Genomic DNA, 23,120 nt, shown 5'->3' with positions numbered 1-23,120 from the left:
ACAAATCCCACATGTTCCCGTGGTGTGGATGTCAGCTCTGTGTCAGCATGGGTCAGGCTTCAGTTTGGTTTTTAGGCTTGGGTTCACTGCTGCCTGGGTTTTGCACCCTCCATCCTTCAGGATTCAACTCTGCCACTTGTGCTGTGGTGGTGTCCCCCTGCTCCTCTCCCCATCTGTCATCTGAACAACACCCTCTGTTAGTCTCAAGGGTGAAACTTGAAATCTAGATAATCGTAGATAATTGTAAAAAACCTTTGTTCTTAGTTTTTCTGTTCAGTTTCTTTTTATTTTGTATGACATTCCCCCTGGGTTTAAAATCTTTTACTTGTACTGAGTTTTCCAGTGGTGTTTGTCCAGTTTTCATCTTTCCATTAAATTGAGCTTACTATGGTAGAGCAGAAGTGACTGTTAAAAGTCTGTCCCTTTGAAGTGTGAAGGAGTACAAAATATCACTGGCCTTTTTGGTTTATTTGCATCATACTTAATTACTTTCTTTATTGCCTCTTAGAGGTATGTGTGAAACTTGTGCTGTTTGATCTTAAAACTACAAAAACAGTCTCTGAAAGGTCATCAATTAAAATTCCCTCTCCTCTGTTCTCCTTGTAGCCATTCCTCATTTGCTCCTAAAAACTGCTGTGAAAAGTTCTTTCTCTTGTCTCTTTAGTTCATGAAATGCAAAACTGATAGTTTTCCATGATCTGGGCAGCTAAGGCAATGTTATTTTACTGTTGAAACAAGGTTTACCTTTTAAACTAGTCCATCTAATTTGATACTACAAACCTGCTTGCAGGTGGTCTGGCATTGATTTTCTGGAGACAAGTCTGCTTGTAATGTTACAAGGATGTTTCGGTTTGACCAGCAAAGGACTAAGCCATTTAGGATCCAATGCTGACTTTGTACTTGCAGAAGAAGAGTAATTATGACAAACTTCTTTTATTAGGCACTCCGGTGCCAGTAGAATTAACATGAAAAAGGGGAAAAAGCAAAAGCAGCATCAGCTTTTTTTCAGTAACTGGAAAATAGCCGTGGTCTAGTTGAAGACAAAACTAGCAACTCCTCTCGCAGTGCAGAGGTGTTGTGGTCACTGCGAGCAGAGACCAGGACCTGCTGGGGGTGGTTGCTGCATATCCCTACTGCCAAGAAACTCTTGGAGGCAGGGAAAGACCCCTGTTGTAGTGTGGTAACTCATAAATAGCCCTGGCATTTCCAAACTACAAATGAATTAGACATAAGGTAGGTGTTAACTGCAAACATACTGAGTAATACATATGTACAATTTATTTAAAATACTTTTTAACATACATATAAAAACCCCTCACTATTTATACAGTCTAAGTTCTAGCAACATATACAAATACTGAGCAACTACAATACATGCTGAGGTAAGAACATACATTCTGGGAGAATACTCAAGCCAAACAAGACTGAAATACATTTTATATCCATACGTCTTCACATGTAAGAGAGACCCATGAAATGTACCTTTGCTTTATTGTACACAGGTGAATTCTAGTCTTAGGTGTGTCATGCAACTTAGATTTGGAAATTAATGTTTGTAGCATACATTTTAAACCCAACTGTTACATATTCAAACTTACCTTTTTAGCCCTACCTAGCAGGTAACATGTTTGAAGTCTGAAGCAGGGAGCAAAGCTTGGAACCAAATTCTTTCAGGAAAGGGGCTTAAATTCTTAAAAACATCCAGCTAATGCTGCTCAGATAATGAAGCTGCATTATGGTTGCTTAAAAAATAACCCACTGTAAAGAAACTGTAATTCTTACACCACCTTAGCCTGCACTATCCACGGTTCTACCACACCCGGCCTGCAGTAAAAATTAAATCCAGGTGTGTTATTCTTACTGACCCGAACACATCCATTTATTTTTATGGTAATTTTCCAAGCCTAAACTGGTACAGGTTGAGAATGGAGAGGATTCTTAACTTGGGTTGATTAAGTATGTATTGTCACATCTTCATGGAAACCACTAACTTCCCACTCCTTTCAAATAAAATTAGTTCAGATAATTTCAAAGTCATAGTTGCTGCTGATAAGAACACTTATCTGTTTAAGCAGAACTACAAAGATTGCAGACTAGCTTTGTCAGGCAGGAAAAGTTGCAATAACATCAAAAGTACAATCATAGTCAAGAATTTGTTTTTCACAAATGGGTCTTATATTACATTCACATTTAGGCTTATACACCCAACTCTTAAAAAACAATTAAAAAAAAAATCATTCTCAATGAATGAGAATGAATTATCAGAAATTGTAGAATTGGGCTTTAAGGTAGCACAGAATATGTTCAACATCTTTGATGGTGACATGGATTGAAGTGCACCCTCAGCAAGTTTGCTGCCAACACCAGGCTGTGTGGTGCAGTCAACATGTTGGAGGAAAGGGATGCCATCCAGAGGGACCTTGACAGGCTTGAGAGGTGGGACCTCATGAAGTTCAACAAAGCAATGTCCTACACCTGGGTTGGGGCAATCCCAAGCACACCTAAAGGTTAGGCAGAGAAAGGACTGGGAGCAGCCCTGACTGTAAGGACCTGGGGGTGATGGCTGATGAAAAACTCAACATGAGCTGGCAGTGTTTGCTCACAGCCCAGAAATTCAAACACAGCCTGGGCTGCATCAAAGGATCATGGCCAGCAAGTTGAGGGAGGTGATTCTCCCTCTCTGCTCTGCTCTTGTAAGACCCTGCCTGGAATACTGTGTCCAGCTCTGGTGCCCCCAACATAAAAAGGACACGGACCTGTTGGAGCAAGTCCAGAGATATCTAGAAAGTTGATCGGGGCACTGGAGCACCTCCCCTGTGAAGAAGACAGGTTGAGAAATTGGAGCTGTTCAGCCTGGAGAAGAGGAGATTGTGTGGAGACCTCATAGCACCTTCCAGTATCTGAATGGGGCCTACAGGGATGCTAGAGAGGGACTCTTCATCAGGAACTGTAGTGACAGGACAAGGAGCAATGGGTACAAATTAAAAGAGGGGAAATTTAGGTTAGATATTAGGAAGAAATTCTTTACTGTGAGGGTATTCAAGCACTGGAACAGGTTGCCCAAAGAAGTTGTGGCTGCCCCATCCCTGTAAGTGTTTAAGGCCGCGTTGGATGGGGCTTGAGCAACCTGGTCTAGTGGGAGGTGCCCAGGGCAGGGGCGTTGGAATGAGATGATCTTTAAGGTCCCTTCCAACCCAGACCATTCTGTGTTTCTACATAATAACATTTTAGATGTTGAACAGGCCACAAGCAATTTTTGTTACAGAGTTTATATACAGCCCCTCTGCAAACACCTTTTCAAGTGGTAAGTGAGGATACCATACTGGGTATTAAGGCATGGTGGCAGCCACTCTTTGAACAGTATTTTACTTTTGATTTAATGTTCTCCACCTTATTTAAGGACCTGGGTAGTAAACAAGGCTTTGAATTACATCACAACCACTGAAGTCCATAAAAGTGGGCTACTGTCTAGGTAGGGGGTCTCACATGTATGAATTAATTCAGCATCCTCCCAACACTGCTGTTAGGAAAAAAATAAAGAATTTTTATTGTGGGGTTTTTTTGCCCCCCTACTACTTAGGTAAGAAAGCTGTGCTTTTTCTTTTTTAACAAGATAAAAAATGGCAAACATGGTATTCAAACTGTTTTCATTTTGTGATTACCTAGCTAAAACTAGTCTACATTACTTCAGTAGAAGACTTACTGCAATGTTTTTATAGTAGAGAACACTGGAACATTCAAAGGATACAAATTCCATTAAATAAGTCTGAAATGGACACTCTTTGGAACAGTACTGGTTCTTTTGCAAAGGTTTTGGAATCCTGTATACTTTTAATAAGAACAATCACAAGAAAAACTCTAAGGCTAAAGTTTGTCAGTTGTGCTAAAACGTACCATATGTGCTAAATGCATGTGTAACACAAACTGTGCACCATTAGAATATTTGTGTGCTTCCTTAAGCACTCACAGAAGTATATACAGATCTTTCTTTGTATAAGCTCATACCTGAACACACAACAATAGACACTTTGGGGGAGGGCAGGGCAGGGCCTTTCTGAATTCAGTCACCTCCAACACCTGGATGCTTCCTGCACACTGACCATTAGGGAAGTCTGACTTGGAGGCAGATGCTATTCAGAGTAGCCTTCACTCAGGAGGGAAAAATGAAAAAGCAGTTGCCATGTAGTTTCCTTGTGTGAATTTGTGCCTCCTGGATCCCTAGGAAGGAACAAGACTGAGTGGCTTAAGGAGACGAAACAGAAAGACACAGAGACAGCAGCTTCTAGTTTTGGAAGGCTAACCAAAGGCAGGAACCTTCAGAGGAACAGACAACTGATGATTCCTCATCCTGTGAACACAAGCTGCAATAATGTAATTCAGAAACAAAAATATTTTATGTCTTAAAGTTAATAGTACTTTTGCCATCAGTCATGACAGTAGTTGGTAAAGTCCAAAATTGTGCAGACATTTGATATGAAAAAAGGGATTTTAGAAGCTGCAGTGCCTACATATAGATCTTAGAAAGTTAGGAGCTTTGGGGTTTGGGGTGGGATTTTTTCCCCCCAAGAAATAGTACCATTAGGAAGAAAGAACTGGCTTTAGTACTTTAAATTGTTTCTCCCCATTTATCATTCACATCTATGAATTACTGAAGCTAATCATGAAGAGTTCTTCTCTCATGTCTGACAGACAATTGTACAGTAGTAATAAAAAAGTCCACGGTTTTGCAGGAGACAAGCTGTTAATTGTACGTACAGCTTTAGGAAAGGCAGAATTTCTGTCTTCCCAAACCTCCAATACCACATCTTTTGGTTCAACATTGTATTATTTAAGACTAACAATATCAAAACAATGGAATTAAAAAAAAAAAATGGAACTGTCAGCTTTATGGAACTGGCTTTTAAAAACAAGCCATCATTCTGTCTTACTCGTGAGCTAACTGAGTTCATCCTTGCTCCCAGTGGGATGGGCCACGCTCTGCGGTACCTGGTACACCAGTTCGTCGGTGCTGCCCGGCCCCGGCTGCCCCTTTGGTATGTCGTACAGTGCCTGTGCTGATGAGGCACTGTCTGTCCTAGATAACAGTTTACTGCAAGCTCCAACCAGTGGAGGAGCTTGATTCCCTGCAGCTTTGAAGGTGGAAATGGAAGGAACGCCAAGAGGTGTGCTGGGATGGCTGGACATGTCCATGATTATGGGAGTTGCGTACTCTGGTCCAGTTATAGGCAGTGGTTCGGCGTAGGCGTGGTAAACTTCTTGTATGGGTGAATTGTAAGGGTCCAGATCAGCATAACTTGCTTCTTTTCCTTCCTCTGGTTTGAAGGTTGATCTCTGATGAAGTGTGCCGACAATTCCCCCTACCAGGGGCTGAGCATATTCTGTGTTGCAAGCCCCAACAAAACAAAATAAAACCATACTTAGTGGAATGGTTTTTACAGCACCATCACATTAAATACAATTTGTCAATATTTCACAGAGATTATTATTATCCTAGATCAAACCAGCGGTCCGCCTCTGTCCACCCGTGCCAACCGCTTTGGAAAAGGATTCCTTTCCACCCAATAGTTAAAGCCACTGGGATAGCCACAACATCCCCGTTTCTCAGGTTTGTACTTTCCTGGTGAGCTGAAACTTCCCATGCTGCAAATCTGCCTGAAAACAAAGCTTATTGAAATGTTCTTCCCTGCAAAATTAGATTTAATTGAAATTATCCTTCCTTGCTTTGAATAACAACGGTCTTTGGGGTGGAGGGTTTGTTCTCTGAGGGAGGAAGCCTGCATGTGGTCAGCTGTTTTAGCTCAACAGATAATCCAAGTTACAAAAGCTGGAGGTGAGAAAACTGGCTTGCTGAGTAAAAACAGACAAGCAGCCAAAAAGAGAAAAGCAGTTCTGCCTGCAGTGAAGCTGTAATTCTGCATATCTGCCTAACTCTGTCATCAGCTTGTAAGCACAGAGCCAAAGGAACAGTCAGTCATCTTCCTCTCATACCTGGGCCACCAGGAAAAGGCATGTGCCATTACCAGTAACTCCTCCTTTTCCACAGCACAAGGATGATTGTGAGTGTAGGGAACCATGTGCCACATTTCAGATTTGTGCATAAAGAGACTGTGATGACATTATTTCCAGTGCATGAAAATATAACCAGTTCTTCAACCCTTGGGGTTCTTGGGGTTTAAGAACAAGTACAAGTAAAGAAATTTTCAATTACTGCATTGACTTAGGCAAGTGTTTATCTACAGCACATCAAGTCAATACATACTTTTATGATACTCAAAAGATCTCAAAAGGTCCTCATTTTAAGAAATGTGCTTACCCAGAGAACTATTCATTTCTCCTCTGTTCCCCCCAAAAAACAGGAAAAAACTAAAAGTAGCCGAAATCCTGACATTTTTTAGCATGTGATATATATGTTACATGGCCCACAAAAACAGTGAAATGTACCTGCAGACTCTGTTTGCAACATTGCTGGGACTTCTCTTGGTCTCAGGTGACTAATTTCACTGCTGCTGTAGCGTACAGGAGTTTCTTCATGTTCTGCTGATTTGGTCGGGAGGAATTGTTTCATTCCTTTCCACCATCCTACACATGGATTAAAAAACAAACAAACCACTCAAGACTTCATTTATATATATATATATATATAGTGTTTTAAGCTACTTGAAATATTTTTGCACCACAGCCCGTATTTTGTAGTAGCAGGTAAATAACTCGATTATCAGTATTTGCGTGTCCCCAAAGTTACAAGGTATTTTAATATTTTCTGGCAGACTGAAGAGGCAGAGGTGACAACATGACTCTCACCCAGTCAACCTTCCTGAATGCTGAGTGAAGGATTTCATAAAACCTTTTTGTTACCTGCACGATCCCAGTAAGGTAGATCATATGTGCCCTCAGTTTTTTTCTTGCTGTGAAAAAAAAAAAAACAAGAAAAAGGGGTATTTTAGCTACTCTGCTTATCAAAAGATGCATTAATTAATGCTCATCAACTATCACCTTGGCTGTTACTGGTCCTCAAATTTAACGTATAAGCACCAGTAACCTGGCTTGCCATCACCAGTCTGCTGCTACTGAAGAAACCAGGCCTTAGTAAAAGCACTTCTAATGAAAACAATTACAAAAAGCTGGTTTTGCTGTCCTTACTATTCAAGTGAACGGTTTCTCAGAGAGAACACAATTCCTTCCACAAGTGCAGACCACACAGTCCCCACAGTGACACATGCAGCATTTCATTCCCACACTCATTTAAAGCACTTTCATTCACTTACCGGTTTCTCCAATGCCATGCACAAACTGAGATAAGAATCAGAGTAGTGAAGACCATCACCAGCACTGGAACCAGAACTGCTGCCAATGCCACATCTGAAAACCATTAAATTAACTGGTGTCAGACAGAAGAGCTTCTCATAAATCATGAAAATTACTTGGGTAAAGCACACAGTTTCCACATGTAGTGTCCATCACACCGGATTCCCCCAGCTAAGTTACCCTGCTGGATGCTCCCACAGTGTAAATTTCAATTAACATCTGGCTCTTCTACACACATGCACAGCTGGTGTTTTTACAAGGTTGTTCATCAAAATCAACCAATTTGCTTTAGTATAAGATTTTTCTGTTAGAACATGTTTTATTATTTACAAAATCCATTAGTGTAACCACTTAAGTTTGAACTCCTTTAAAAAGTAAATACCACACTACCTTAACAGTTAATCACAGTTAGCCTGTGCTGGGTCTGTGTGTGACATGAGACCATCCTGTCCCCTGCAATCCAAAGGATACTTTAGCAGTGCCTCAGTCTGCAGTGACCTTGCTCCCTTTTCTGACCATTTTCTTTGATAAACAAAATTATGTTCTTCAACTTCCATGTCAACAAGACTGATCCATAAAAGATTTGCTATGTCAAAAGTATTCTGTTCTAAGAAACTATCCAATTCAATAACAAAGCAGTTACACTTGATTAATTCAGAAGAGAAGTCCAAGTTGCAACTTCTTCTGACAAAACTTGTTCAGGGATTAAAAGCTGAAGTCAGTTTGAACAAGCTTTGGAAGACAGAACTGTTATCCAGATATATAATACACATTGTATATACATATATATCTGACTTGGAAGATTGGTTTTGTTTCTACATGCAGTATGCAACTGTACATCTTTCATCATATGTGTATTTAATAACTGGTAAATACTAAGAAGTAAATATTGATAATTTGCTATAATATGTTAAGTGTTGGGAAAATTTAAATTTAGAAAACAGACTTAATATACGCCAAAGCACCATAAGGAGTTCCCAAGCACTTCTACTGTGGATACCTTTGGTTACACTTGGAGTCACTGTAGTGTTCTTTATTTCAGGTGTGAAAGTTGTTTTATCTGTCTGCAATGAAGTCTTCACTGAGTGAATGAAGTCATCAATGAAGTCAGCATTCTTCTCATCATTCTTGTTCTGAGGTGGTGGTGGTGGTGGTGGTGGCAAGGTGATTTTAGGAGCACGACCTTCAGAAGAATTTATAAGAAAAGGTTTTTTTGAAGTGCTAGTTTTCCATGTCTCCTTTTCAGGAGAAGACAGCTAAAACAGTTTGCTATAGAGCTTTTGTTCACGTTATATAAGGAGAACCCCCCATGAGTCAGTAACATGGGAAGCAAGTGACTGGTGTCTTTTGAAACACTCATTTTCGAAATCAACTTGTGTACACCTAAATTCGGTATTTTCCAGTTAAGTGTAATAACTTCTGGAGAAATTCAGAAGTATTGGTTACAGAAGGATTATGCAGCCAGAAAGGACTTTTTTCTCATTGAAAATATACCTACAATGTAACCTTTAACCTTAATAATTTCACTGCTTGTCTTGCACAAGGAAAGTTTTCAGTTGCCTTACCTATGCTAAACTGACATCCTAGCAGTTCTACTTTCATTGCAATTTTCTGGTGCCATTTTAAGGGGTTAATCCTAAAAAAGCGTGCAATAATAGGTGGAATGAAATTATTGCGAACTTCCTGGTACAATTCAGTATTCCCTTGAAATACCTAGAAAAGAAAAAAAAAGAAAGAGAGAGAGAGAAACATTATTATTATTATACAAATGCAATAACAACTAAGTAACTACAACCATTTTTGATGGCTTATTTAGGAAAAATAAGCAGTGCAGGATCCTGAAAATTCACCCCAGAACAGCACTGCTGCCTGCACATCTCCACTCACTTGGCCCCATTGCATATGGAACTAAATAAAACAAAAAAGGCACGTGTACATGTATGCAGCTACCTACTTCAGAGTAAAGGTACCATGTAATATCCTGCTGATGCTCCTCAGGTAGTGCCTGCTGTTAAAGACATCTCACATGTTTACAGCACTGAGTAATTCTAACTTGGTCCTCTTTGGTATTTTGCACTTACTCTTCAAATATATGTGTATAGCAAGGAGTTGTGACACTGTGCAAGCAGCAATTAAGCAGTGTCTTCACACAGCCTAACAGTTAAGCACAGTCTGTCTGGGGCTGGCATTTGTGAGAAAGCATTAGAAGGCACAATCAAGTATGTAACCACACTGTCCTCTCGTGGCTGCTGTCTACAAGTGCCGAACCACAAGTAAAGTAAAGGATTCAGGTTCAGAATGAGAAAGCTCTCCTCAGTCTCATACTGAGCCATGGGGTTCTGGAAGAGAAGGGCACAGACTTTGAGTGAAGGATGAGCTCAAGCTGGTCCTTCACTGCCCATTCTCGCACACAAAGAACTCATTAAAATGTGCAAACACAGAAAGGGTCTGTCTGGTTGAAATTTAAAACCAGTGAGAGATAACTCAGTCACTGCATAATGCAGTATAAACACACTAACAAACTCACAGTAAACTACAGGTTTTGCACCCTTGGAGCTGCTTAAAACAATAGAGCAGTTTGCCCCAGTATTCCAACCCTGCCTCTCCTTTAAGAGGACTGGTTTGGTGCCATGTCTTTGGGTAGGAAGTGAGCTGTCTCCCCATGTTAGTGCACAGCAGTTGGGCTTTGGCTTTGCACATGCAGCTCTGTGGTGGTGCTGCTGCAACACAGGTCACCACAGAGGTGACAGTAAATGAGTTCTTTGTTTTTAAAGCACTGATACACATACTGCAAATCACACTGGACAGAATGCAAAACAGAATTTTGGCGCTTGCCTGAAAAAACAACTATTACAGGGAGTTGTCTGCTCACTCACACCACTTGGTAAACAATAAAGCACCCTACCATTCTTAGGGGCAAGCACTCACTGTGTAACAGTTGATGTAGCTGCATAAAATGGAGCAGTCAAGAGCTTTTAGAGCATTTCTGATCAACGCAAATTGCTGTTGTTTCAACCTCCACACACAAGACTTTTGTATCGCACTCCTGTGTTTAAGTTTTTGTAACAAAATAACTAGAATATCCCTAAAGTTTTGAAATAAAACAATTATTCCAGGAAAATATCCATTCAAAAGACAAAAAACCAAACCCTAATGATCCCAGGGACCTTCAAGGGACTCACTCCTTAGCTCCCTGATGTAGATAACATGTCTCCACTCTCAAAAGACACCCAAACCCCATTACTACTACTTAGATGTAAGTATTTTGGTTTCTCTCTACATAGGCACTGACTGTCTTCATGTTTGAAAGCACTGACTGACCAAACAGATACATGGGTCAATTTAGTTAGCCATGGAAAAATAAATCACTCAGTAATTTAAATGCAGTACTTCATGTTTGAGTGCACTATTTTTTCTACATCTTAAATTAGTAACCAGCATTTTTGTTTCTATGTATCCACGTGACACTAACAGACTAAAACTGCTAACCCATTCACCATACTAAAAATCCAGGTTGGCAAACACAAGGTATTTCCCTCGAGGGTGTAGTCTCTGTTCTTCCCTGCAGTGCAAGTGGACAAGCACATGGCTCTCACTGATATCTGTCCTGCTCTGAATTTAAACTTATTGTTCTTAAATATATTTAATAGCAACAAATGAAGACAGATTAAATGCAGGGATAAGTTTATGGTGTTATTTTGGAAATAAATGAATAATACAAAGTAGTCACAGCCCATGTGTCCACAGAAGACTGTGTTCCAATTTAAAGCCACTTTTCCCCTAAACAAGGGCCATTTTTTTTTTTAAGCTGACAGGCTTGTAGCTACAGACCTCACCAAAGAATTACTTGTTTTGGTAAAGATGCAAATGAGAAGCAAAATAGAGAGGTGAATTCTTGAGGGGATGTGCCCAGCCCAAACTGCTGTAACTGTCCTTGTTAGTGCTGTGCCTGCCAGTGCCCATTACTAAAAGAAAGTACAAGCTGCATCTGGCTGCCCAAGCAACACATGCAGAAGTTACAGATTAAGGACACAGATGTCCAACACTGAAAGTTAAGTCTCACATCAGGTTTCTGAGGCTGAGCAAGTAACAGCAAAGACAAGAATTGGTAATGACTATTACCTTCAAGAAAGATTAACAGTAAAGTTGTTCTTTACTCCAGGCTTTTTTTAGCCAAGATTTGATGTCCAGTGTTATGAGAGTAACTTAACTTTACCTGCAGCTCTGTATTTTTGTTACTCTAATTTTTGCACAAAAAAAAAAAATTGGCCTAAGCTTAATACAGTATAAGTTTTTGGATGAGAAATCATTTTCATATTCCATTTATTATCAAACTCTCTCCCTTTCCCTCTGTGCTGTCAAACAAAATTTTCCAACACTGCAACTCTCATTTGTCATTTCCCCAATTCAAGCATTTTTCAAGCATTTTACTTTTTTTCATATACAAAAAGTTCAGGAGAAGTTTTTCTTGAGTACTGCCAGATCTCTAGAAGCTATTTGCAAAGAGGACTACAGGAAAGCCTTGGAAAAGCTTCTAGCCCCCTGAAAAACGTTAGGAATTTCAAACATCTTTGAAAAAACAGCGAATAGCACCTCCCAATCGTTCTGGTGTGCAATTACAGAAGGCTCAATCAAAGGGAGAAGCCTGCAACCCTATGCATCCAAAAGCAAGGCTCTATCACAGAATCACAGAATATGCTGAGTTGGAATCAAATGAGGTGATGGCAGAGGACAAATCTGTTATTTTGAACAATACTGAGCCATTTTTTCTGTCATTTAACCACAGCTGACACTCCCGGGGTATGTCTGGTTCTTCATGCACTGAACCTAATGACCCAAAGAGTGCAAAGAAAGATGTATTGCCTGTAGTTTCAAGCTCCACAATTTGTTTAATTTCATGAACGTGCAAGAGGAACAAAATGCTCAAATTACAAGGCAACAGCTGCAAAGGTTTCCTAGGAAAATTATCAAACTAACCCTGAAGTCTAAATTCTCAACAGCTGAGATTTTATTTTACGGCCAGAAGAGGGCAATCTAAACTCACAAAATACACTGGATTTTAAATTTTTTTCCTTTTTCTTGAATACTTCATGTTTTCTCACCTTACCAATATTAGTTGTATTTACAATTGTGAAATTTCCATAAAACATACCTAGAAAGTGCATAGTATTTTTACCTTATCTTTATCCATGCCAGGTTCTCTGTACACTGTCCACTTCTGTGCATCATCACTGTATAAAATTCTGTAGGCTGAGACATAACAGTAGTACTCTGCTAAAGTTGATCCAGTAGTTATAATGCCTGTGAAAAAGAAGGTGTCCAGTTGAGACAAAAAAACCCGCTACCAGTTTGTAAAAATTTACAGATCAGCTTTTGAATCCAGAGTTAAGATAGTCTGGAGTCTTCACTGGTCCAGTTTATTTCAAGAAGTTTATCCAACTCCAAGGTGCCAGAGTCTGAAACTTCTATAGTGACTGCAACTTAATAATCATTTTACTTACTTTTGTATTTTAATTTTCATGATATAACCTTACTAAGCACTTTTCCCCTCATTTCTTGATGGAAATGACTCGTTCATTTGACCACAGCCCGCTCCTGTCTCCAGCTGCTGAGACAGCACTGCTCTTCCCTGCTCTTGTACTCCCATTCTAAAAGCACCACTGAAAGAACTGTAGATTCCTACAGTTCTTCATGATGCTTCCATGCTGCAGAACAACTCACACAGGAAAGCTGTTTTGTAAAAGCTTATTAGCACAGGATGATTTAGAGGAGTCACATAACATCCAAATACTCCCTAGGGAGATAATAACAAAGGCTGCTGGTAAACTAGAGTTGTTTAATGACAGGAAGCCAAGCTGCTGATAGCAGGGTGTGCAGCTGAGGTTACAGAGACCAATTCATGCATTTGAAAGAGACAAACCCAAACCAATCAAAGGAGAACGTTTCACAATAGCCTGAAAGCCCAGGATTCTATCTACTAAACACTCTACCTAAAACAAATTTATTTTTTATTTAAATCAGATGACAAACATGCCCATTATCAACAGTGAATCACCTTTCCACAACTAAAACAAAACAGAAAACACTAACATCAATACCAAAGATACAACAGCTGCACTGCCACACCAGAGGTTAAACCCAAAATGCCGATGCTTCACTACTCCGAATGGGCAAGGCTGCAATCAACGGGAACCAGTAACCATAAGCAGGCGACCTCAACTCCCACAACGTGAAGCAAACCATCCACAGCAGGCTGGGAAACAGCACCTCCAGCTGTCTCACCAAATAAACAGCTAATAAAATGACCATTTTTGTGAAGGAGCAGAGCCTGTTTGCTGAAGTAAGGCACAGACTGCTCAGGGGTCGCCATCCCCAACTCCCAGCCCAAGTTCCACTTGAGGCAAGGAGGTGAAAGGGAGGCTACCAACTGGTTTACTCTGCCTGCTGGTTATCTCACACTGCACTGCAACAACTCTTGTCTCTACTGTTGGATTCACTATGGCCCTTACAGGGACTAGGGAAAATCTAGAAACCTAAGTCAGTATATGTGCATCGGAGGTACCAGTGGATTGAGCTGACCAGATTTTGATTTGCACCTCAAAACAGACAATTAGCAGGCTAAGAGAAGCATCAAGGATCCAATAAAATCACAGGAAAAACTTCAACAAATTCTGATGAAAGAGCTGTCTTCTACTATGAAACTATACCTCTTCAGCTCCAGGCTCCTCCAAATTTGCTGTATTGGTAATTAAGTGTCTCCTGGACTTTATCTAAGACTTAGCACTGGAAAAAAGGATGTCAGTAACCAAACTTTTTGAATGCTGCTGAAAAATCACATCAGATTCACTTACCTGTTATTTTCTTTTCTTTATTCAAATCAATCTGCAACCACTGATGTTCATCACTGATAAGAGCAGCCCAAGGAGGACCAACCCTTTTTAGTCTGGCATTTTCAGGTTTCCAAATGTTTACTTGTCCTGTTTGGTTAGGCCACTCAAGAACAGACGATGAAGTGATCTGGGAATCAGGAATTACCCCAGATTCCATCCCCAGTGTCCCATAACAACCTGAACAACAGAAAAGGTGAGGACTGAAAATGAAAACTGAAGCTACTCTGCTTGGATTTTAAGACTTTATGTACAAATATTAAAGTGCCATCTAAATTTATTCCATAACGACACTATCAACAAAACACACTGTCTTCTGCTTTCTAACAGTGATATTGGAACCCAACTTCATAGTAATGAGATTGCCATGATTTATGCCTGCTCCAAGAGTAACATGGATATCCTCTTAGTCACCACTCACACAGAGCACTACATGAGAAGCTTTGGGGGAACTGTCACGGTTTAAGATGGTTGATGCAGGAATGGGAAACAGACTACTTGATCATTTGTTCCTTTTTGTGTCTATATAACTTCTTGTTTTTTAAACCCACCTCAGTATGACAATTTAATTTGAACATCCAAGCATGTAGGAAGTCATGTCATAATCCTGGTCTTGAGCTCAAATGCATCCCTGAAATTAGCTGCATTTTTTTGGTCACCATTCTTACTATGAGTTTCTTCCCATGTTGCATTCTGCTGATGGCTAACAAACATCTCCTAAATTCAGGGCTAAATCTCCTTGTGGCTAGTTGATATCCATTTGCTGTTTGCTAAATCTTATTCTGTAGTGCCAACAGTTTTCTCCTCTCACGTGTACTTCCCAGAAACAGCAGCAGAGAGCAATCTTTCCCTTCAGTTAGGCAGGCTGAACAACCCAGCCTAGTTTCCCTTCTCCTCTGAGCACACCCTCTCTGCACCAAGGTTGGGCACTCATCCTTGAAGGGAGCCCACGTGTGACTGGATTCCAGGGAAGGCCTTGCCCATCTCCTGTGAGATGGCATTAATAGTTTATTGTCTCTACTTAACATACTTCACCTGCCACAGCCCAGGATCACGTTAGGACTTTACTAACAGAATCCTTTCCCTCATCTCTTGTTTCCATTTAACATGTTGCCAGTTTGAAGCAAAAAAATGCCTCAGTCTGTAAGCATCTGACATTCTACCTTTTGCTCTGTGATTCTTCAGTTAATTTCTATCACTCAAGCCTCAAAGTCAGCCAGGTCTTCCTGTACAAATAATTTCACCTTTCTCTGCACAGACCACACCTCTGGCATTAATAACACACTCTTCTACTTCGTATCAAATGAAACCAACTACTACAAAAGAAACAGAGTAAGACCTTCAGCACAGTCCGATAAACCTCATTTGAGCATACTACAGGAGTTTTCTTTTGCCTTCAGCAAATTCCTAGGTCACTTAACTACAGAGATTTTAATCTAGACCTGCATCTTGTCTCTAGTTTATTCAATAATTTCTCACGTGTCACTGAAATCCAGAGATCTAGATCAGCATTTTGTCCTATCTCTTCATATTTCCAGGCCATTAATTACTTTCATACACACTATCAAATCACATTTTGAAAGACCAGCAAAGAGACACCAGCAAGCCCCACCCAGATCACTGTGTTTAATATTCTTCATGCATAAGGACACCAGACATGCAATTCCTTCTTTCAGCTCTTGCAGAGGGTCTGGGAGAGAAATTATTTACTATTAGGTACATTATATTTTCTAATTTTTGTCTGTTTGTTTACATTTCCATCTCCAAACACCTCTGCCCATCAGATTCCTGTCTTTATATCCCCATTCTGCATCCCTTTTATTTATATTAGGAAAAGTATTTGTTTACTTTTGAAGAGTATGTGCATGGTCCCCCCTCCCTTTTTTTTAACTTTATCATTATGAAAAACAGACATGATGGTTTTATGGATTTTATATTGTTATTAAAACAGTTAAAGACACTGAGGAAAGGCCACTGTCTTCACAGTACTGCCAACATCCACTCAAAGACAGCATTCAAAGCGACCTACAGAAAAACTAGCTTCCATTTAGAAAACTGCAGCTAATCTATTTGAAAAACAGGTAAGACAGAAGGTAAAAACTCACAAAGCAGTAAAGCTTCAAAAAGGGCAACACTTGTGATAAAAATCATCAACCTGGCACACATGGACAAAACAAAACATAAAAGCCAAGAAGGGACATATCTTAGACACAGAGCAAGGCCCAACATGCCCTTCCAGAGCAAGAGAGACAGTAATTTACCACACAGCATTCAGTTGCAAGAAAAGGGGAGGGGAAAAAAGTAAAACAAGGAAGAAAAAGGTGAGGAATCATTTTGAGATTTCTTCTAGCTTTCTTAACAGACAACCAGGAAAGTGTAAGGAGTAAACCTGGAAGAAAACCAGAATGCACAGTTGTTACAAATAAAGAGCAACTCTTAATGCCCAGCTCTCCTTTAGTAGTCTGTTTAAAGTATGGGAGTCAAGTCACTTTAAATTAGACTACAATAGAGGAACGTAACTTGAAAGAATCTCTGTCTGCAGATAAGCAAGGCTGACCTATAAATGTAGTGAGGATTAATCATCAAATTGAGACAGTAAAACTATTCAAAAATATACATTACTGAAGAATGCAGTAAAATAAGTCTCACAAACTAGAACAAAAATTAAGAAATAATATACCTGTACACTTATTCCTACTCACAACATTTGCATCAAAGTAATAACAAGTAATACATGTGATAACACTTACCACTTGTCTTAAAGGTGAAGAGACTTGTAGATAAAGGTCCCCTGCAGAGAACAAAAGATGTTTTGCAGTACTCAGGTAAACTAAAACAAACTGTCTTCAATTTATTTTTCCTGTCTGACTGCTTGCCAGTGAAACCTATGCACATATGCCTGAACAAACACTTAGTGATTAAAGCAACACTTTCTGCCACCAAGTTGCAGCACTTTCAGTACAAACACCTTTTCAACTGAAAGCTAGTCCAGAGATACGGAGTTGGAGGCTTTCAAACAAACATACCAGGCAAAAGGCACATCTTCATTAAAATGCTCCCTTACATATTAAGCTAATCATAACAACAAGAATCAATTTTCTCTGACTACTTTCATTCCTGGGACTTCTGGGATACAATGACAAGCTACACTCTTTTCCCTGTAACTAAAAAGCTGCCATTACATTACTATTTTTCCACAGACCATTAGGAATTTACAGTCAAGCAGGTAAAAAATCCTCACAGAATTTGGAAAATTAATCTTTACAGGTTAAAAAAATCTAGTAAACAATTACACTGCAGCAAAAGTGCACTGTGAGAACCTTAGAGAAGAGAACCTGTCAGGGGAACATGTAGCTTCACTAGTTGAAATTAATCCCTCAGTGAGACACGACCAAGATCTAAGGTGCCAAAGATAAGGAAAACACAGGAAGTACACTTACACCTTTGAGGTGACGTTGTTAGCCAAGGAGCCTTCATAGTAGGGAATGCCCTTGCTGATCACAACGTTAATTTGGCCACCCAGAGTATTTGACACAACGCCTGCGTGAACACCAGCCATACAAAGTGATGACGACTTGAAGAGGGGGGGAAAGAAAAATTTAATACTACAAAGTAAATAAATTAAATACCACACCAGATATTGTAAATGCTACACTATCCAGTTATAGTCTTTGTTATTATTACATTAATATACTGTTCTAATTTATTTAGAAATAACAGACTCATCTACAGTTCATTATGAAATTTATAAGAACAAAAAGAAGGTCCTAAATTTCATTGGGTCCTTGCCCAGATGTATTTGGTACGTAACTCCTGTAACTAAATACCCTCAAACCAACACCAATGTGAAACAGTCTGAAAAAGCCAGACAGCCAGACTTTCAGCCTACAATAAATTATGTTAGACAATGGAAATTGAAGACATAAATACATAGAAAATCTTTTAATAGGAAGCACATTGAAAGTTTGTTTGTTTATTTTCTCACAATTAAGGAGTGATGCACTGCAGATTTTGTAGCTTTTTGCCAAGGCACTGTATTTTTTTAGTTTAACTCATGGTTAAACATGGTTTAAAACCTGGATGGTTATCCAGGACACTGATCCATATAAACCCACAGTAATACCTGAATACAACTCATCCTAAAGAAGTCAATTACCTACATTGTACAGGTCAGTGGATATCAGTTACACAAAGTGTTTTTGCAGGACATCATGTTCTTGCCTTCTCTCCCTGGATGACTGGATCTACTAAGAAATGTCACAGTGACACCTCCCTGGCTTGCAGGCTGGCTGTGCCAAGTGAGCAGGACTCATCACATCAGTCCTTCAGGCACTGCACAGAGTGAGCAGAGAAACATGCCTCTGTCTCCTGGATCAAAACTAGCCAAGCTGGGAAGCAAATCCTTCCAGCCAAAGGGGTTTGACCAAGAAATACTCTAGTGTTCAGGAGAAGAGAGAGAGTCCAGTTCCAAAAAGAGCTTAGCAGCAGTGGCTTTGCACCATCCACCACGTGCACCAAGATTTCTGGAGGATTACTGGCTACACACAGTGCAACAGGCACAGACAGAGCTATTCTCAGGTGTCCCTGCAATGTGCAGCACAGGGGTATGAGAGACATGTTGCAATTCTGCAGCCCCTCACATCCAGCAAGACTGGGATCAACACAGCTCCCCTTTCCACTGAAAGTATGAACATGGGATTCTGCAGTAGATGCAGCTCTCTCCTCTGTGCCCACCAGAAGATGTCAGCAATGAGAGCTCCAAGCTCTCAAGGACTGTCCACAATAGGGTGACAGAGCAAAGAATCAAGATTTAGAGTATTTTTTTAAAGCAACAAGCAGTTGCTGTACATTTGAAAGAGATGCATGAGAAACCTCTACCTGAAACTTGGCCCAACAGTGGGCTGGACAATTTGATTTCTTTGCACACAACTTGACTTCTGGGAAATTCTCTGCTTTTATATTCAGTGCAATAAAGTGAGAAAAGTGACAAAAGAAAGTCATAGGGCATTTATTTCTGAAAGTTTCCTTTTTCGTCCATAGAAAACAATTTTTCCAGATTTTGGCAAAAAAACCTCCCAACAAGCAGGACTCCTACGAATGCTGCAAATATGTTAGGCAGAGAATCAACTTCACCTTGTTACCAGCTACAAAAATTACCTCACAGCCATTTAGTGAAGACTCACCGTGGACCAGAACATATAACAGTTATCTTGTGGTGACATTTTTACATGTGGGTGATTGTTTAAGGATTTACACATACTTGAGAAAAGAAGATCAATCAGGCACACTTTAGGTTCATATTTAATATTAAAATATTTGAATGCTAACATTTTTAAATTGTCTTTGTGCTAGATCTAATGGCTTATTAAAGGAGTATTTTTTAAAAAACAGAGATTTCATGTAATTTTTACTAGATTGCTAGCAAAATTATAATAATCTAAAAACAAACAAAGGAAACACCCTCCAGTCCTATGGCAAGTTTGTTAATTCAGCTGCAAAATCTTACATTAGAAAAACATTATACACGGTTTTGCAGTGTTTTAAGTAAATAGTACATTATTGAAGATTTAATTTCCATTTTACAGAAATACTAATCTTAGAGTATTAACTTTGTTTTGCAAATTATTTTATAGGTGCTGAGCATAAACAGTATTTCATCTGTCCAGTTGTAATAAAAAATTAATATAACCACTGAGACCCTGCTGTGAGAGACATTACATTGTCAAAAACCAGGAGGACATCATTCACTGGTTCTTTCATTATAAATCTGAATTTCCCAAAGTGAGAAAGCCAACAAAAACAAAACAGGAAATAGAAAACAATATTTTGATTGACCCACCTTTCTCTGCAGCCCTTACAAAAATGTTTTGAGATTCTACTACACTATTTCACTTCTTGGAGGGGGCAGCATCTGAAGCACCTGTCATTTAGCAGCAGTGCCAAAACCTGAATACCATGTTATTCACCTTAGGAGGTATAAATTCCAGCATCCAGGAAGCAGGACTAACATGAACAACTATAGCTGACTTGTATTGTGCATTGTGTGTTTTACCAAAATTCACCTGAGCCCACACTATTTTTACTTACATCTCGGTATCCATGGGGAATAGTGCCTGAAATATCAGCAAAAGGGATCACACATCCAGCTGGACAATACTTACTGGAAGTGAACAAAATATCAAGTCAAGATATACATACACTTACAACTCTTTTAATGTTACAAAATAGTAACTACGATTTGATCTACAATACACTGTTATTCATATATCCCTATGTAAGGATATATCCTAATTGAGTGAAAAGCAAGAGGCAAGACACTTGCACCGCTGGAGCCAGCCCATGTTCATGTTCCAGGGCCATTTCATACTGCAAACATGAAAATTATCACATCTGCAAAAGTGAACTGGAGTAAACTTGTTAACATTTTCACCACAGTTCAACAACATCGAAGCAATATTGCAGGTTCCATGAAAACAGTGGCACATGGTAAGGTCAGAACCTATTAGAGCCCTATTCTGGAACTTGGGAAAATGGAAGAGAAATGCAAAAATTGCACTTCAAAATGTTTCATGATGCCATGGCTTATGTTCTCCAAAAAGTAAGTTTAGGTACTTCACAATACTCTGCAGCTTTAAACATTGTCCTGTAGATGGAAATGGAGAAGGAGAAAACAGGGAAATAACAAATGCTTCCCCCATCAGAAGGTACAGCATTCTGTGTCTCCACAGAACCTCATTAATGCACACCAAACTGTGAAATGGGTTTGCAATTTTCAACACATTTCATCATTTAGTGCTCCTTAGGTAACCATAATATGAATTTCAGTATTTAAGGTGTACACCTGCTGTAATATTCTTTCTATGGGAATTAGATGTTAGCTCCTATGTGTTAGTGCAAATTAACGAGGTTCTACTGTATACTGTAAATAACAAAAACGGGAGAGAGGGAGGAAGCAGGAGTGCAAATGTTAAAATTACTCAGCTCTAACCCTAATTGTTTCTCAAGTTCTCTGGATGGTCAATTTTCAAGCTGCAGTCAGATATAAGTAACAGTGAAGTAGAAACACTAAAATTACTTTATTAAAGAGATTGGGTGGAAACAGGTAAAAATCAGTCTTACTTGAATTCTGGTTCGGAAAAGTGACTTGCATTGTCTAAACAGGTAATTAAGTCTGGAAAGAAAAAATGTCAGGTCAAGAGGATAATAAAGACAGTAAGTTTGAGTATGCTTTTTAAAGTGCATGAAAATAAACATTTGAGCCCTGAGGCTTCACCAAAAGTCTCAGAATGAAGAAACCATGTTCCGACTAAATTTCTTTCAACAGATTTTGTATTACAGTAGAACCTTGCTAATTTGTCTAAGTAACTGGAAAATCTACTGAAAATGTGACATTAGACATATTACAAAAATCCATCTCCTGTACAGCTTAATTTTAATTTATAGCCACACTTCAGAGAACCCAAGATAATTCAGAGACACAAACATACGCTCTTTTCACAAAATTAAATTAATATTGTACCTAAAGAGGCCTGTGTTTTCAGCATTTAACACTTCTGCAGTGCTGAACCTAAGCAGTACAAGGAACAAATATTATAGTGCCATGTTATTGGCATCCATGACAGATACTTCAAATTTCATGTCTGTGTCTGATGTGGCTCAGCACATACAGTCCAACATATAGAGAGGAAAGCAACAAAATCTCCACAAAATTAAAAACTGAAAGTCTTTATCTGCTCTTTTTAGAATTATTTCCAGAGAGGGTTTTTTCAAGCCTTTTGCCTGCTGAAGCAGTTGCTTGTAATCCTTCATTTCCTCATGGACCACGTAGGTCAGTCACCTTTACAATGAGTGGAAGGAGATGCAAAACAAATACAGCAACCTCTTTCAGAAGCTTAGAGTAACCAAAAACATGGCAAAAAAACAAGAAATGGCAAAAAGACTAAAAGGTAGCCAGCAGATTATGTAATTAAAGAGCTGAGGGAGTATAGGATACTGCTACTGAAATAAAATTTTCCATGAGTTTAGTCTGTATAAAATATACACCATTTGATAGGAAAACTTTATAGTTATCTGCCACCTTGACTACTAGCTGAAAAAATGCATTTTATCCTTAATATGAAGGAGTTCTTTCATTCGTAACAGACAACTGACATTCTTCCTCTGCTATTCAAGGCAAGCTATGATACCATCTCTTTAAAACTACAGCAACTTTTAAGTAACTGGCAGACCAATGTCCTACACAGAAGTAACAGCAAGAGTGTATTAAATGTTTAGAAGTTAATTTGTGGGAATGTGGGAATAAATAAATTAGTTCTGTGTTTTTACTAGACAGTTCTAATTTTGCCAACAAAGAAAAATTACCAAATAATTATAAATACCTGATTTGTCAGTGGTTGAATAAGCTGCAAGAAATCCACGTCCAGAAGCGTGAATCCCGCTCATGAACTGTACTGTGACCTCGTTACTTTTTGAAGTAATTAAACCATCCATTTGAAAGTCAAACCCACAGTATTTTCCTACGGAGAGAAGGAGAACAAAGATTGACCCAAACCAACATAGGTAATAAGCATTTGCAGCACCTTATTTTACTTACAGTGTAAGCTCACATTATTTCCAGTGTATATTCAAAAACAAACACACGTACATGACACTCAATAAGGTTGTTAGTGTCCATTTAAAGGCAGACTACGGGTAACACATTTATTTTGTCACTGTCAACAGGTGAGAGTCTCTTAACACTTGCAGATAAATGTGACCTTATGCCATTCACCTCTAATCATACATAACCTTCACAGTCAGTATTTCAAAGAAGATGTCAAGAAAAAGGATCAAGTTAGGGCAATGAGAAGCATCTACAGAAGCAAATGAGAAGCAAATGAGAAAATAGCCTTCATCTTCCCTCAGTTGCTGGGGCACTTCTTCCTTGTC

The 23,120-nt window shown here is 39.2% G+C and overlaps 1 protein-coding gene across 1 annotated transcript in view; it reads right to left on the bottom strand.

Annotated features, from left to right (window-relative positions):
• Positions 1 to 1,005: 1,005 nt before the first annotated feature.
• The window catches only part of DCBLD2 (discoidin, CUB and LCCL domain containing 2), a 42,206-nt gene continuing 20,091 nt past the window's right edge, over positions 1,006 to 23,120 (bottom strand). The window contains exons 3-15 of the mRNA XM_051780989.1: positions 22,571 to 22,708; positions 21,312 to 21,363; positions 20,280 to 20,352; positions 17,633 to 17,766; positions 16,943 to 16,983; positions 14,157 to 14,372; positions 12,482 to 12,606; positions 8,871 to 9,018; positions 8,306 to 8,488; positions 7,266 to 7,359; positions 6,856 to 6,905; positions 6,442 to 6,579; positions 1,006 to 5,378 (exon numbers count right to left, since the gene is read on the bottom strand). Coding sequence (XP_051636949.1) covers positions 4,936 to 5,378; positions 6,442 to 6,579; positions 6,856 to 6,905; positions 7,266 to 7,359; positions 8,306 to 8,488; positions 8,871 to 9,018; positions 12,482 to 12,606; positions 14,157 to 14,372; positions 16,943 to 16,983; positions 17,633 to 17,766; positions 20,280 to 20,352; positions 21,312 to 21,363; positions 22,571 to 22,708 — 1,835 coding nt within the window. The 3' untranslated portion in view covers positions 1,006 to 4,935. The remainder of the gene's footprint in view (positions 5,379 to 6,441; positions 6,580 to 6,855; positions 6,906 to 7,265; positions 7,360 to 8,305; positions 8,489 to 8,870; positions 9,019 to 12,481; positions 12,607 to 14,156; positions 14,373 to 16,942; positions 16,984 to 17,632; positions 17,767 to 20,279; positions 20,353 to 21,311; positions 21,364 to 22,570; positions 22,709 to 23,120) is intronic.

Source organism: Manacus candei, unplaced genomic scaffold (genome assembly GCF_025592945.1).
Source record: "Manacus candei isolate 608988 ecotype Guabito, Panama unplaced genomic scaffold, ASM2559294v1 h1tg000014l, whole genome shotgun sequence".
NCBI classification, from domain to species: domain Eukaryota; kingdom Metazoa; phylum Chordata; class Aves; order Passeriformes; family Pipridae; genus Manacus; species Manacus candei.
The sequence above is the reverse complement of the archived record's forward strand: the minus strand, read 5'-3'. Positions and strand labels throughout refer to the sequence as shown.